This window comes from Panthera onca, chromosome X (genome assembly GCF_046562875.1).
Source record: "Panthera onca isolate mPanOnc1 chromosome X, mPanOnc1 haplotype 2, whole genome shotgun sequence".
NCBI lineage: Eukaryota > Metazoa > Chordata > Mammalia > Carnivora > Felidae > Panthera > Panthera onca.
In genome coordinates this window covers 108936463-108949150 of record NC_138357.1, presented here as the reverse complement: position 1 = coordinate 108949150, position 12688 = coordinate 108936463, and the positions used below count along the sequence as shown (strand labels likewise).

Genomic DNA, 12688 nt, shown 5'->3' with positions numbered 1-12688 from the left:
AGTTTCCAGTTAAGGAAGTAAAATAAGGTTGTTCAGAGACAGTACAGAGCATTGTATGCTCAGTGGCACCAGGATAGAGGGAGAAGTTTCTGGAGGGTGGGGAAGTTTCACAGAAGAGTGGAAGTAATGCTCAAGGAATGGCCATTTTAGGCAGAGATTCTATAGCGTAAGCCAAGGCAAGGAGTTGGTAGTAGGCAAAATGTGGTGGGGGCGGTGAGTAAACCAATTCAGTGGGGCGAAGGGTTTGGGTAAGGGAATGTGAGAAAGGGGGATGGGATGAGGCTGGAAGAACTTGAAAGCCAGGCCAAAGCATACCTTCTCTATGGAAGGCTTACCACTGGAGGGGAGGGAGTGGAGGGCCCTTGGGAAGCTACGCTCGGCAAGTCTTTACACTGGATGTGGGAGAGAGTGGGGTTGGGGAAACCAGGTAGGAGGCTATTAGAGTAGATCCACCTTGAGGTCTGGGCTTTGGCGGAGTTGACGACAATGGGATTGCAAGGCCAGTGGACAGATTTGGTGACTGATTGGAAGAGGGAGGAGAAGGACCCACCATATATTTGATTCAAAGGTGTGAGAACGATGCATTTTTTTTTCTCCTGGGAATTTTAGGCCCTTATTATTTTCTATACGTTTGCTCCCGTGTATTATTTTATTGCTTCTGTTCATTCATTTATTCAGACTTTTTTTTTTTGAGCGCCTCCTCTGTGCTACCCATCCAGGTCTGGATGATTTCTCTGTGTGCATCCTTCTAAAAATACAAATGTACACAAGTGAATAAGTTTGTGTTTAAGGTGCAGCTACCAGGAACGCCTCAGTTACAAGTGGAAATCGATCCCTTTTTAGCATGTGCAGACAGAAACCATTTTAGTTGAGACCTCAGAAATATAATTTAGCAATCAGAACCAATCAGCATTTGACACAGTTTCGTACACAATGATTTCAAGGAATTAGTGATGCTGAAACTAAAGTAACAGGTGACAGATCTTTGCGTATTTTGGTAAAGGTTTATTTTGCTGTTGGACAGGCTGGCTTCACCTCTTTTGAACCCCCTACTTATAAATGTGGTTGAAGTAGGCATCTGAAAACTTAATGACCTTATTCCTGTTGGTTGTGACAGTTTGGCATTTACGTGTGGCATTGCATAATAAAATGACATATTTTGTTGGCAGGCTTCCTTAGGGTGGTTCTGGGGATTTTCATAAAAACCAGCCCTTTTTAGAGGTTGCACTTACAAAGGAGTATACTTCATTAAATTTTTTGGCCGTTGACTTGGCAATGTAACTTTGGGCTGTAAGTTTTTTCCCATCATGGGAAATGAAAATAAGCTCAGTTTTGTGTTTGTGAGCGATGCTTCAAAGTGAATTTATTCAATGCTAGTTACTTGCATTTGGTTTGTTTTTTATCACCCATTAAGGGCATAATTCAATATGAAATCTTGTAACTAAGACTGGCCCCATCATAGAATATTTTCAGAGGCTCGGCCTCCTTAATTTTAACAACACAGATGTTTCTTTCAAGGTAGATCCAGCGTAGTCCATTAATATTTGCTGGGGGAACAAAGGGTTAACCAAAATGTACTTGACAAAGTCAAATGGAAGCAAAGCATGTATTGAATATGATTAAGGTCTGTTTCCCCCACAGACGAGTTTTGTTTAAAATAAACCATGACCAGAAGCTTAATTATCAAAATAAAACAAGAAGAATCAAGAGTTACAGGCTCCTAATACTGTTTTGCAGCCCTAGTTCCCTTCACACAGTTATCAGCATGTGTGATTTCCATGCATAATAGCACTAGTTATTGTTGTCATTTGTAAAGGGAGATTAACAGATAGTAAGTACAAACAAACCCAAATAAGTACTGAATAGAGAGGTGACAAAGAAGAAAAGACCTCTTTAATGTTAATTATAACTGGTAGGAAGTCTAGACAAATTATATTATCTGTTTTCTATATGATTTGGAAGGACATTTAGTTAGTAACTGTGTCAGAGATAGAGTTAGGTGTTTGCTTTAGAAACAGGTGAGGTGACAATTTAGCATCTCCCTAGTTGGCAGCTTTCTAGTGAGTCATGAAGTTCTAGCAAATTGATGGAATCAAGTTTCTAAAACATCTGATGAGAACTTGAGCTTTTTGAATGGTATCTTTTAAAAATTAAAGAGTAATTTTAACTTCCAGGTTCTATCCCAATAATTAGTAACTTATTGTCTCAAAATACGATCGTTGTTTCCTGTCTGCTTGCTTTTCTAAAATTGTGTTCACAACTGTGGTTGGCATTATTAGCTGGTACCTATTCCAAAGCGTGTAAAGCCTCAGACAGCAACTATAATGTAGCAAAGCCAAATGAACGATAAAGGACTAGTCGAGTCCTGCATTTTTCATACATGGTCTGCTTGAATTCTACTGTTTCCTTTATTAATGTGCCTAAACAGGTACTTTGGGAAACAGCTGGTCTCGCCGTTAGTATTTTATAGGCTTCATTTAAAATTTAATACCTGCTGCGGTCGGCACCACTTACCTCCTTCTGTGTCCCCCATGCCCAGGACAAGCTACACAAACCAAAGTGTCTGCTTTCCTTAATTCTGAGGGGCCATCGATTGTGAACTACACTCTTGACTTCACAGTGTTTTTGAAGGAAATGTAAATATGTCATTCAGTGTACATGTCATTTGTCAATGCACCTGAGTTTCAGGAATATTAAAATGTGGCCTCAAATCCAGAAAGTGTAGCTATAGGCCCTAGTATATGCCCTAAGAATTAGAACAAATAGTTGCCTGTGACTCAGAAGCATGGTAGTAGTTTGTCTCAGATAGGTAGGATCCACACGACTCCATCCCTTTTCCGTGTTGTTGGGCATTTATGGTTGGTACCGTACAACTTAGTTCTTAAAGCCAAACCATACTGAGTTGCTTTTCATCTTTGTGTGTGTGAACCTCGCTTTCTTATTTAGGTTGTCATTTCCTAAAACTCTCTACCTGGTGCTTCTTTGGCTACTCCCTATACTATTTAATGTAATTTTGGACACATATTAAAGGTTTTATAAGGACTCCTTGAGATCCTCTGTCTGAAGAGTTTAAATATTAAAATAGTTCGGCATATTGGTTGAAGATAGGAATGAAGTTCCTTATGAATGTATTGACTAGATGAATTTTATCATCTTCAAAGGTAGTACATTTTCTTTTACTCAAAATATTCTAGAGTATACTTTCTTTGGCTGTAAAACCCATAACTGGAACTGAAGTGATTTTGGGTGCTCTCTCTTGAGTCTGGTTGTAGTTTCTTCCAAGAAGAACCTATTCTCAGGAATGAGGTCACACGGCACAACAATGAGTGGGGACATCCTGCAGGTTTGGATTAAAGCCACGTGGCACTGTTAAGTGGCAGGTGAAGGTCCCTGATGTAATTAAGCAACATTTGTGTGTATACTGCTCTTATCTAGGGGGGGAAAGACCATTGGTCATTCTAGAAATGGGGAACGGGGTTAAACATGTCATTGATTCTTTTCTTTATCACATCACTCATAGCTCTCTGGCCTTCATTCTTTTCCACATGTTGTTCCCTCTGCCTCAGTGGCCTTTCCTGCTTTCTCCACCTACCAAACTTCTACTCACTCTTCAAGACCATCTCAAAAGTTGTGCCTCTCCAGATACTCCAAGGTGCAAAGACAGTCGGGTCCCAATTTGCCGCTGCCTCGGTGGGAACACCACGCCACAGGGGAATGCGCCTGTTCACCTTTATACCGCAGCCCTTCAGCCTGCTTTGCTTAGCCTTCCTATGCCCAACACACTGAGCACTAAAGCCACAGATCCTGGGGCCTTCCTAAGAGCACCTGAACTTTGCTCCTCCCCCTTGTGCGGTTTTGTCTTCCTCATTCAACAGATATGTTTTCTAGCAATCACAATACTACTTTAAGATAACAGGCGTGTTGTTGCCACACTTCTAGGAAAAAAATTCGAACAAGGGCAGCAGGAGAGGGTAACTGAAGAAGGAAATTGAGAAGAAAGTCTAAAGCCCAGTGCAATGGGCAATGACTAATTCAGACCCCTGGGAAAGAGTGTTCAGTTGAGATTGTCCTTGAAAACATTGCAGTCAGTTTTATGCCTCCAGAGAATGTGTGTAGAAGAATCTGCTTTAATTTTAAATAATTGCTTACTTTAAGTGTTTCTTTGATGCCAGGTACAGCTCTCGGCATGCTAAGTGTATTATATTACATCATGACAACTTGTAAAGTAGGTACTGTTGTTGGACCTACTTTACAGAGAAGGAAGCTGAACACAGCATTTAAGCCACTAGCCAGTGGTCAGTCAGCTGTTGGGAAAGTCATTCATTTCTACATGGTATACTCTTTCCTTTGGTAACAGTCTTTACTAGTGCCCAAAAGTCCCATCAGTTTGCATTCTGTGTGTAATCATGTAAGCTTTTACTGGGAGGCTTTGCTGTAAGCATGCGTCGGGGGTAGATATTAAGAAGAAGGGAAGAATATTTCCCGGGATTTTTTTTTTTTTTTTTAAACTTGACGCGTTTCCTAACTGTTAAGGTTGGGGCATAGGTCTAAGCGACATGCCAGGGAAGAAAGGTAAGGAACTATTTCAGAATCTCTAAGGAAGGTTTGAGCGAAAGGAATCTGTCTTGATAACGAGGGAGGTTTTTACTTGCATTTGTTTGATGGTGGTGATAAGACTCCACTGTTCTGTTTTCCGCTCTCCAGGGCTGGTTGATGTGTGAGGAGCCAGCGTGTCGAAATCGAACTCGGCGCCTTCCCCTTCAGTTCTCCCGAAATGGGCCTCTTTGCCAAGTCTGCATGAAAGCTACGCTTCGGCCAGAGGTAACAGTCACGTGATGCTAAAGAGCTGTGTAGACGGGTTGGGGGTCTGTGTTCGCCTGCTCTGGGAGGGCACATGTGTGCTATTTGCTCTCTGAAGACACCCTACTACCACACGCATGTATTTTTAAAAATTCCGACTTCAGAGAGATAAATGCTTGATTTTTTTCACCTCATGAACAAGACTATATTTATATCTAAAAGAGAAACTGACTAGTTCTCATAGGAATCACTCCGATTTCCTTGGTTGCCACTTCAAAATTACACAGAAGAAACTGCTTTTGCAGAAACCGTCATTCTCTTTGGATTAGGTCTGAACCCCTTTTGTAATGGCCACAAAACCTCCCACACCTGCGCCCTTCAGGGTTCGTTGCATTTGTGTGGGATTCCGTTGTTTTTAAGGGACAGGGTAGATGAGCAGCTCTCCAGCTCTTTCTCTACCTCAGTACGTACACCTGAGGGAGGAGGTCGGCTATCATTTGTGATTTCCAAGTAAGGAGCACGTAGTCTGGAAACCGCTCGTAATGAAGATGCTTTCCTTCTGTTGCCCCCTTGGAGCATCAGCAATCCAAGTGGCATTTCACAAACTGTAGGGAAAGGAATATTTGAAGGTCTTCCTTGCAGAGAGGGTTTCGTGATCAGGTACATCTAGCAAACTCTGGGCTAGCCAGAGTTAAACAAGCTTATTGCAGATTGTCTGAGAACCTGTAATGTGATAATGTGCAATCAACCTCACCAATAAAGGACTGTAATGTGCCTCACTTTCCAAATTTGGCCTAAGGATTTGTAAGGATTTTGGTGAGAAGAAAGTGGGAATAGGGAACCTGTTACTACTACTTCTTTTTTTTTTTTTTTTTTTTTAACACAGAAGCAGAATTCTGTGATCAAGTCGTAACTTCAGATCTTTTCACTGAAAAGAGTTGATACAAAGGGTAGTTTTAGGAAAATATTTTAAAGTTCTCATGGGGGCGCCTGGATGGCGCAGTCGGTTAAGCGTCCGACTTCAGCCAGGTCACGATCTCGCGGTCCGTGAGTTCGAGCCCCGCGTCAGGCTCTGGGCTGATGGCTCGGAGCCTGGAGCCTGTTTCCGATTCTGTGTCTCCCTCTCTCTTTGCCCCTCCCCCGTTCATGCTCTGTCTCTCTCTGTCCCAAAAATAAATAAAAAACGTTGAAAAAAAAAAAAAAAAGAAAAAATAAAGTTCTCATGGCTTTTAATTTTAAGATAACAGATCACTTCACAAAATTTGGCGAGAAGTCAGTAACTACAAATGGCTACTACCATCGTATGCTGCCTTGTTCTTTTGCGTTGCCGTTAATGTTTTGTTTTTTTTTACATGCTTTCGGTCATGATGAAAATAGGATTTTGTATCACGTTTATCTTTTGTCAAGCCTCTGTCTGTGTTGCTACATCATTTTCAGTACCAAAACCAAATTCAACCATTTCTCCTGTTGGGCATTTTAGGCTACCTTCACTCTCTTTATTAGAAAATTGTGATAACTCTTTTCCTGCTTACATTATTTTTGTTGTTATTTGAAATGTCTTTTGAGGACAAATTCTTACCGACAGTGTATATCAAAGTGCCTAAATACAATATGGTCATGATTCATTTTGCCACACTGCTTTCCTAATGGGTTGTCCCAATTTAAATGGTAGCCAGTACTTGATGAGTGTACCAGTTTCACCACTGCCTTTGTAGCATTTGGGTGTTGTCATTATTTTTAATTTGGTAAGTATAACTGTTCCTTGCCTTATTTTGTATATCTTTGATAATTAGCAAAATAGAATATAATTTTTTACCAAAACTATGGAACACGTAGTGAGGATTAGTTGTTGTGCTAAGTCGGTCTCGTCCCACCCAGCACTTGGATTAGCAGCTGCAGGAAGAGAAAAAAAGTATATATGTAGTGTGACTCATCACTCCACTTGTAGACTCCAGAGGCATCGCCTTGCTTCGTGAACCATTGTTGCCTTTGAGACCTTTTAAACAGCTAGCTCATCAAGTCAAGTTCAATGAAAATTGAATTACTTCTTAGAAAGTCAGCTGATTTTATGATTCCATTCTTGGTGAGAGAAAGTAAAAGGAGAACGGATAGCTAGTAGATTGGTAACCTTCCAGTTAACGATGATGTTATTGATAGTTAGGTTATCATTTCTCATGTAGTATCTTTTTTAAAAATGAATGAGCCAACACAGGCATTTTGAAGTACTTTTTTTCCCCCTTCCTATCCTTGACCTTAAAGTGGTAACATTTTAGGCAGGCATTTACCAAGGTTATCAGCTACTCTTGCCAGGGAGGACCTTTCATGGCATAGGGTCATATTGCATGGGTCATATTCCTGCTCAGAACATGACCCTTTGGGATACCTGGAAGTTCAGCACATCCTGGTTGGTGGTACTCTCTGTAGCTGCTCCTCACAGGGACGGACCTTGACAGTGGGCCTGAGCCCGAGCCTACTCTTAGGCATTCCATTTGGAGTTGCTAGTGATGAGTTGAGCATTTCTTAATTCTCTTTATGAGGTTCCTGGGCTTTCCTAGTAAAAGGAAAAAGCTGTATCTTTCCAGAGACCGTTCCAAAGAAGCTCCAAAATCAGTGGTAGAATGGACAGGATCATTGTACTTACTCTAGCGTTTTCTAAAGTGTCTATTTTGCAGGATTATGCTTGTCTGATCCTTTAGTTCTAGGGTGCTGTGTCTCAATCATACATTACTTTCATTTAATAATTATTTATTGAGGGGTACCTGGGTGGTTCAGTTGGTTAAGCATCCAGCTCTTGACTTCAGCTCAGGTGATGATCTCACGGTTCATGAGTTCGAGTCCTACATCAGGCTCTGTGCTGACAGCACAGAGCTTGCTTGGGATCCTCTGTCTCCATCTCTCTCTGCCCCTCCCCTGCTCACTTGCATACTCTCTGTCTGTCTGTCTGTCTCTCTCTCTGTCTCTCTCTCTCTCTCTCTCTCTCTCTGAAAAATAAACACTTAAAAAATAATCATTTATTGAATACCTGTTACATCCTATGCATTCTGCTTAGGGCTAGGGACAGAACAATTAACAGGACATTTCCTTATTTATAAAGCTGGTTTCACATTATGTAGATTATATAAAATTGATATCTGTGGTCAAAAATAGGCATTTGTAAATATCTGGACAGAAGCACCAGAGTTTTGTGATGCTGGACTAGGTAGGGGCTTTAAATACGTTGTTCAGCTTTGATGGGAAAGCCAGTCTAGTCCCTACATAATAAATCTACTCTCATTTGGTCCTGGGTTGCATTTGGCTTGAGTACTTTACAGGATTGACTTGGTATGAAAGCTGGTTCTTCTTCTGACTCCTATTACCAGGGGGACTCGAACTCACGAACCGCAAGATCATGACCTGAACCAAAGTCAGTAGCCCAACTGACTGAGCTATCCAGGTGCCCTGTTCTCAGGGTTTTAGATGTATCTCTCTTCTCAGATAACTTTAGGGGGAAAAAAAATCACTGAAGTTTTTTTTTTTTACGTTGATAAGAATTTAACAGTATCCAAATTGCTGATTATTAAAAATACATTCTCGGGGCTCCTGCGTGGCTCAGTCAGTTGAGTGTCCAACTTCGTCTAAGGTCATGGTCTCACAGTTTCTGAGTTTGAACCCCATATCGGGCTCATTACTATTAGTCTGCCAGTGCAGAGCCCATTTCAGATCCTCTGTCCCCCTCTCTCTGCCCCTCCCCTGCTTGTGCTCTCCCAAAAATAAATAAATATTTTAAAAAATTTAAAAATATATTCTCTGAGTATTCCCTGTTACATAGAAAGTCCACATAAATACAGGACTGAAAACCTCGATATATACAAAAGTTCCTAAGTCAAAAGAACCCTCTTTCACACTGGAGGTAGAGACAAGACTTTGCCAAGTTCGAGAGTAAATATTTTAATATGTTTTTATTTCAAGGACATGGTTTTGACTGCTTAAGATGGCCAAATCTGTCTGGCTGTGAGATGAACCCACAGGGAATTCTGTATCATGTAATTCAGCAAAACCAGAGGTTTAGTTTGTTTTGTTTGGTTTGCAGTATAGAGCTAAGATTTCAAACTAAATTAAACTTTTACTCACAAACATTTCTCTTCCTGATGTGGAGATGAGAAGGCATCTAAATGTGATTCCCTAGGCCGTGACAGAAATCACTGGGAAAGGTGCACAACCCCTGGTGTAAGGCGTTGTGGTAGATCCCTCTAATCACTTGTTTACCAACTAAATTTCTTGAAGGCCACTTACAAGGCAAGCAGTAGAATAACTTCTGGTTCTACTTCAAGATACCTTTAGTGTTTCTCACGTTATCCTCAGTTGTAAAATTGTGAAGATCTTTTATAATGGAAAGTGTATGCCACACAGGGCTCTGGCCTTCAAAGAAGAAGAAGGGTAATAATGAACTTGCAGCCATTGTGTGTTACAGTTTGAAAATGGCTGAGATTGAACAAATTGTTGATTTGATAAGTAGATTAGGGACAGTGAGAATGTTGCCAGGCTACCTGCAACAGTGTCTTATTTCTGCATAAAAAGAAAGCATGAAAATAACTGTGGTCTCTTAGGACAGTACTTATGAGTTCTGCAGGAACAGAACCTTACGGCTCTGATAAAAAAAAGTCTTAAACATCTATACCTAGTCCTCGGTTACGCTCTAGGAGAACATGGATTTTTACCATGAAGAGTCTTTTGGACTTGTCCGTTGTGATTTTGATCTACATGTTTGCTGATGCAGAGTTCACTAAATTCTACATACAGCTTCTCTTACCATGAAGCAGATGCTAGCCTTCTTTTTCAATATATTTTTTTCATCAAGGTGAAATTCACATAACAAAATTAACCATTTTAAAGTGAATAATGCATTGGCATTTAGTACACTCATAAATGTTGTAAGACCACCATTTCTATCTAGTTCCAAAATGTTTTCATCACCCTAAAAGAAAACCCTGTGCCATGTAAACAGTTTACCCCATTCCTTCCCTTCTTCCAGTCCCTCGGAACCACTAATCTGCTTTACGTCTCTATAGATTTACCTATTCTGGATATTTCATATACATGGAGTCATAGAATATGTGACCTTCAGTGTCTAGCTTCTTTCACCTAGCATGTTTCCGAGGTTCACCCGTGTTGTAACCTGTGTCAGTACTTCATTCTTTCTTATGGCCAAATAATACTCTGTTAAATAGATACACCACAGTGTGTTTATCTATTCACCTATCCGTGCACATCTGGATTGCTTTTTTCAATATACTTTAAAGTTTATTTTATTTTCATTTGCTAGACAGATCTTACGTTTGACCTAGATTTGTGTTCTGTGGCTCTGTTGGTCCTAGTTCAGCTGAGTGGTACTGCATAAGGCTACGCTGGTCCTTTCCTCTCTTCCTGTGTTTGATAAGCACTTGCCCAGCACCACCTCTGCCTGCTTTGAGAACTTTTTAGATATTTGAATTTAGATAATTATTTAGAGTTTGTATCCCAGCCCTTCAATTGCTGTCACTAGCACTAGTGTGGAGCACAATAAACCTGCTGCTACTGACTTTTCTAGGTAGTAAATATCTATGAAGTCAATTTAAGGTTGCCTTGACTCTGTTGGCACCCATATTCACAGTGTCAATTCCTTTTGATCATTCCCTATACTAAACACGTAATTTTTTTTTTTTTTTTTTTTTTTTTTTGTACACGCAATTGCCAAGCCGTGCTTTCCCGGGTTTTCCAAGTGGTTTATTTAGACCTGTGTGTACGACTCCATTAGTAGTGTATTAGTTTCCTAGGGCCACTGTAGTAAAGTACCTCAAAGTAGGTGGCTTAAAACAAGAGAAATTTATTGTTTCAGAGCTCTGGAAGCTAACTAGAAGTCGGAAATCCAAGTGTCAGCTGGGCTTTTCCCCCCTAAAATCGGTAGGGAAGAATCATTCCTTGCCTCCTCTAGCTTCTAGGAATCCTCGGTGTTCGTTGGTCTGGGCCTATAGGCGCGACAGTGCAGTCTGTGCTTCCGTAGTCACGTGGCCATCTTCTCCTGGCGTGTTTCTCTTTGCTTCTTCCTGTAACAGATACCAATCCTATTGGTTTAGGGACTGCGCTAATCCGGTGTGATCTCACCTTAATTTGATATTCTGTGCCAAGACCCTATTTCCAAATAAGACCACTTTCACAGGTACTGGGGTTTAGGACTTCAACATATCCTTTTAGGGACCCAATTCAGTCCATAACAACTCGGAGTTATACTGTGTTTAACAAAACGGAAACCAAAAGTAATGGTAGCTTAACCAGAGTAAACATTTAATTCACTATGACTCTTTCATTTTTTATCACATGACAGAAATTCAGGTGTGGGCATTCCAGGATTGTGATGGTGGCTCCTTGGGACCATCAGATGCCCAGGTACCTCCTGCACTTCTGTATCACCAGCAGTGCCAGGCTTTTATCTTCAAGGTCACAGTGTGGTCTGAGGTGGCTGCTCACGTTCCTTCAAGCCGTCAAGGGCTAGAAGACAGAGAAAAGGTTGAAGGGTCAAAAAGATACACCTCCCAACCAAGTCAGTTCTTTGAACAGCCTTTCCGGAAGTACCAACCGACACTCGTGCTTACATTTCGGGGACCAGAAATTCGTCACATGGAGATAATCGCTTATTTTGTTACTGAAGAAAAAGAGTAGACTGGACATTGGGGGCCAACCAGCATTCTCTGTGACCGAGACCATCACTTGTTGCCTGGCTTTGCCCAGCCCGTCACTGTCCCGTTGCGGACATTTTGGATCCTGATTCTGCCATGCGCCAGCCTCTTGGCCTCTACCCATCTGATCCTATGATTGGCCTTCCCTCTTTTATCTTCTCCAAAATATTGGCGTGCATGTATGCATGTACCTGTGGATAGATGCCTTCATCCAGGTGGACTCTGCTCCATTTTACTTAGCACCCTTTGTGTAGGACTGTTCCACCAGTTGCTAATTTCCTTGGCTTCTGGCTTCCCCTTCTCCACAAGGGGTTTCACCCCAGGAGAAAACCACAGCATTACTGATCCGATGCTGATGGTCTCATGGCTTTGTAACTATTTTGGCCCCTGGAATGAGAAATCATGGTGTCTTTCTCCTTTGACAATCTGCAGTTTAAAGCGGTATGTTTAAGAATGTGCTTGCTTTCACTCATTCTCTACCAGAAGCCATGTGCTTAAGGAGAGAGTCGTACAATTTTTTTTAATAGAGTTCTTGCAGTTGGTCAGGAGAGAGTGTGTAAAACTCTACATCATGATCCTGACTAAAGAGTCTTGAGTAAGTGTGGGAACCATAAGACAGGCCCATAATAATAAATCATAAAATGTGATACGACTTGCTGATAAATATTAACTAATTACAACTACAAACATAATTATTAAACCCTGGACCTAAAAGAAATAAGAGGTGACCTAGTAGTGAAAATTATGTACAGAGTTTCTAATCACTGTAGTGGAAAAACAGGAATTCACAAAGAAACCGGGAGACACAGGCCCTACCTTTCATAGACCTCTATTCCAATGGAGAAGGTGAGGAAATAGAAACTCTCCACGTTTCAGTGACCCGAGGGAGAAAGAGGCGGCCACAGCTTTGTGACCGTGGCCCTCCCTAATCAGCAAGGGAGCAACAGTAATGGGGAGTTGAGTGCTCATCGTTAGACTAGAGCAGTGCTTCTCAGCTGGGCTGGTTTTGTCCCACATGGGACTTTTTGATTGTCACGCTGCAAGTGGCATGGTGAGTGTAGCTAGCCTCTAGTGGGTGGAGGCCGCGGATGCTGCCACATAGTCCAGTGCACAGGATAGCCCCACGACAAAGAACCATCCAGCCTCAGATGTCCGTAGCGCCAAGGTTGAGAACCCAGGGACTGGCGCATCACGTG

The 12688-nt window shown here is 41.4% G+C and overlaps 1 protein-coding gene across 1 annotated transcript in view; it reads left to right on the top strand.

The window, feature by feature from the left end:
- The window catches only part of POLA1 (DNA polymerase alpha 1, catalytic subunit), a 303543-nt gene that overhangs the window by 191607 nt on the left and 99248 nt on the right, over positions 1 to 12688 (top strand). Inside the window, exon 35 of the mRNA XM_081793414.1 lies at positions 4705 to 4821. Coding sequence (XP_081649540.1) covers positions 4705 to 4821 — 117 coding nt within the window. The remainder of the gene's footprint in view (positions 1 to 4704; positions 4822 to 12688) is intronic.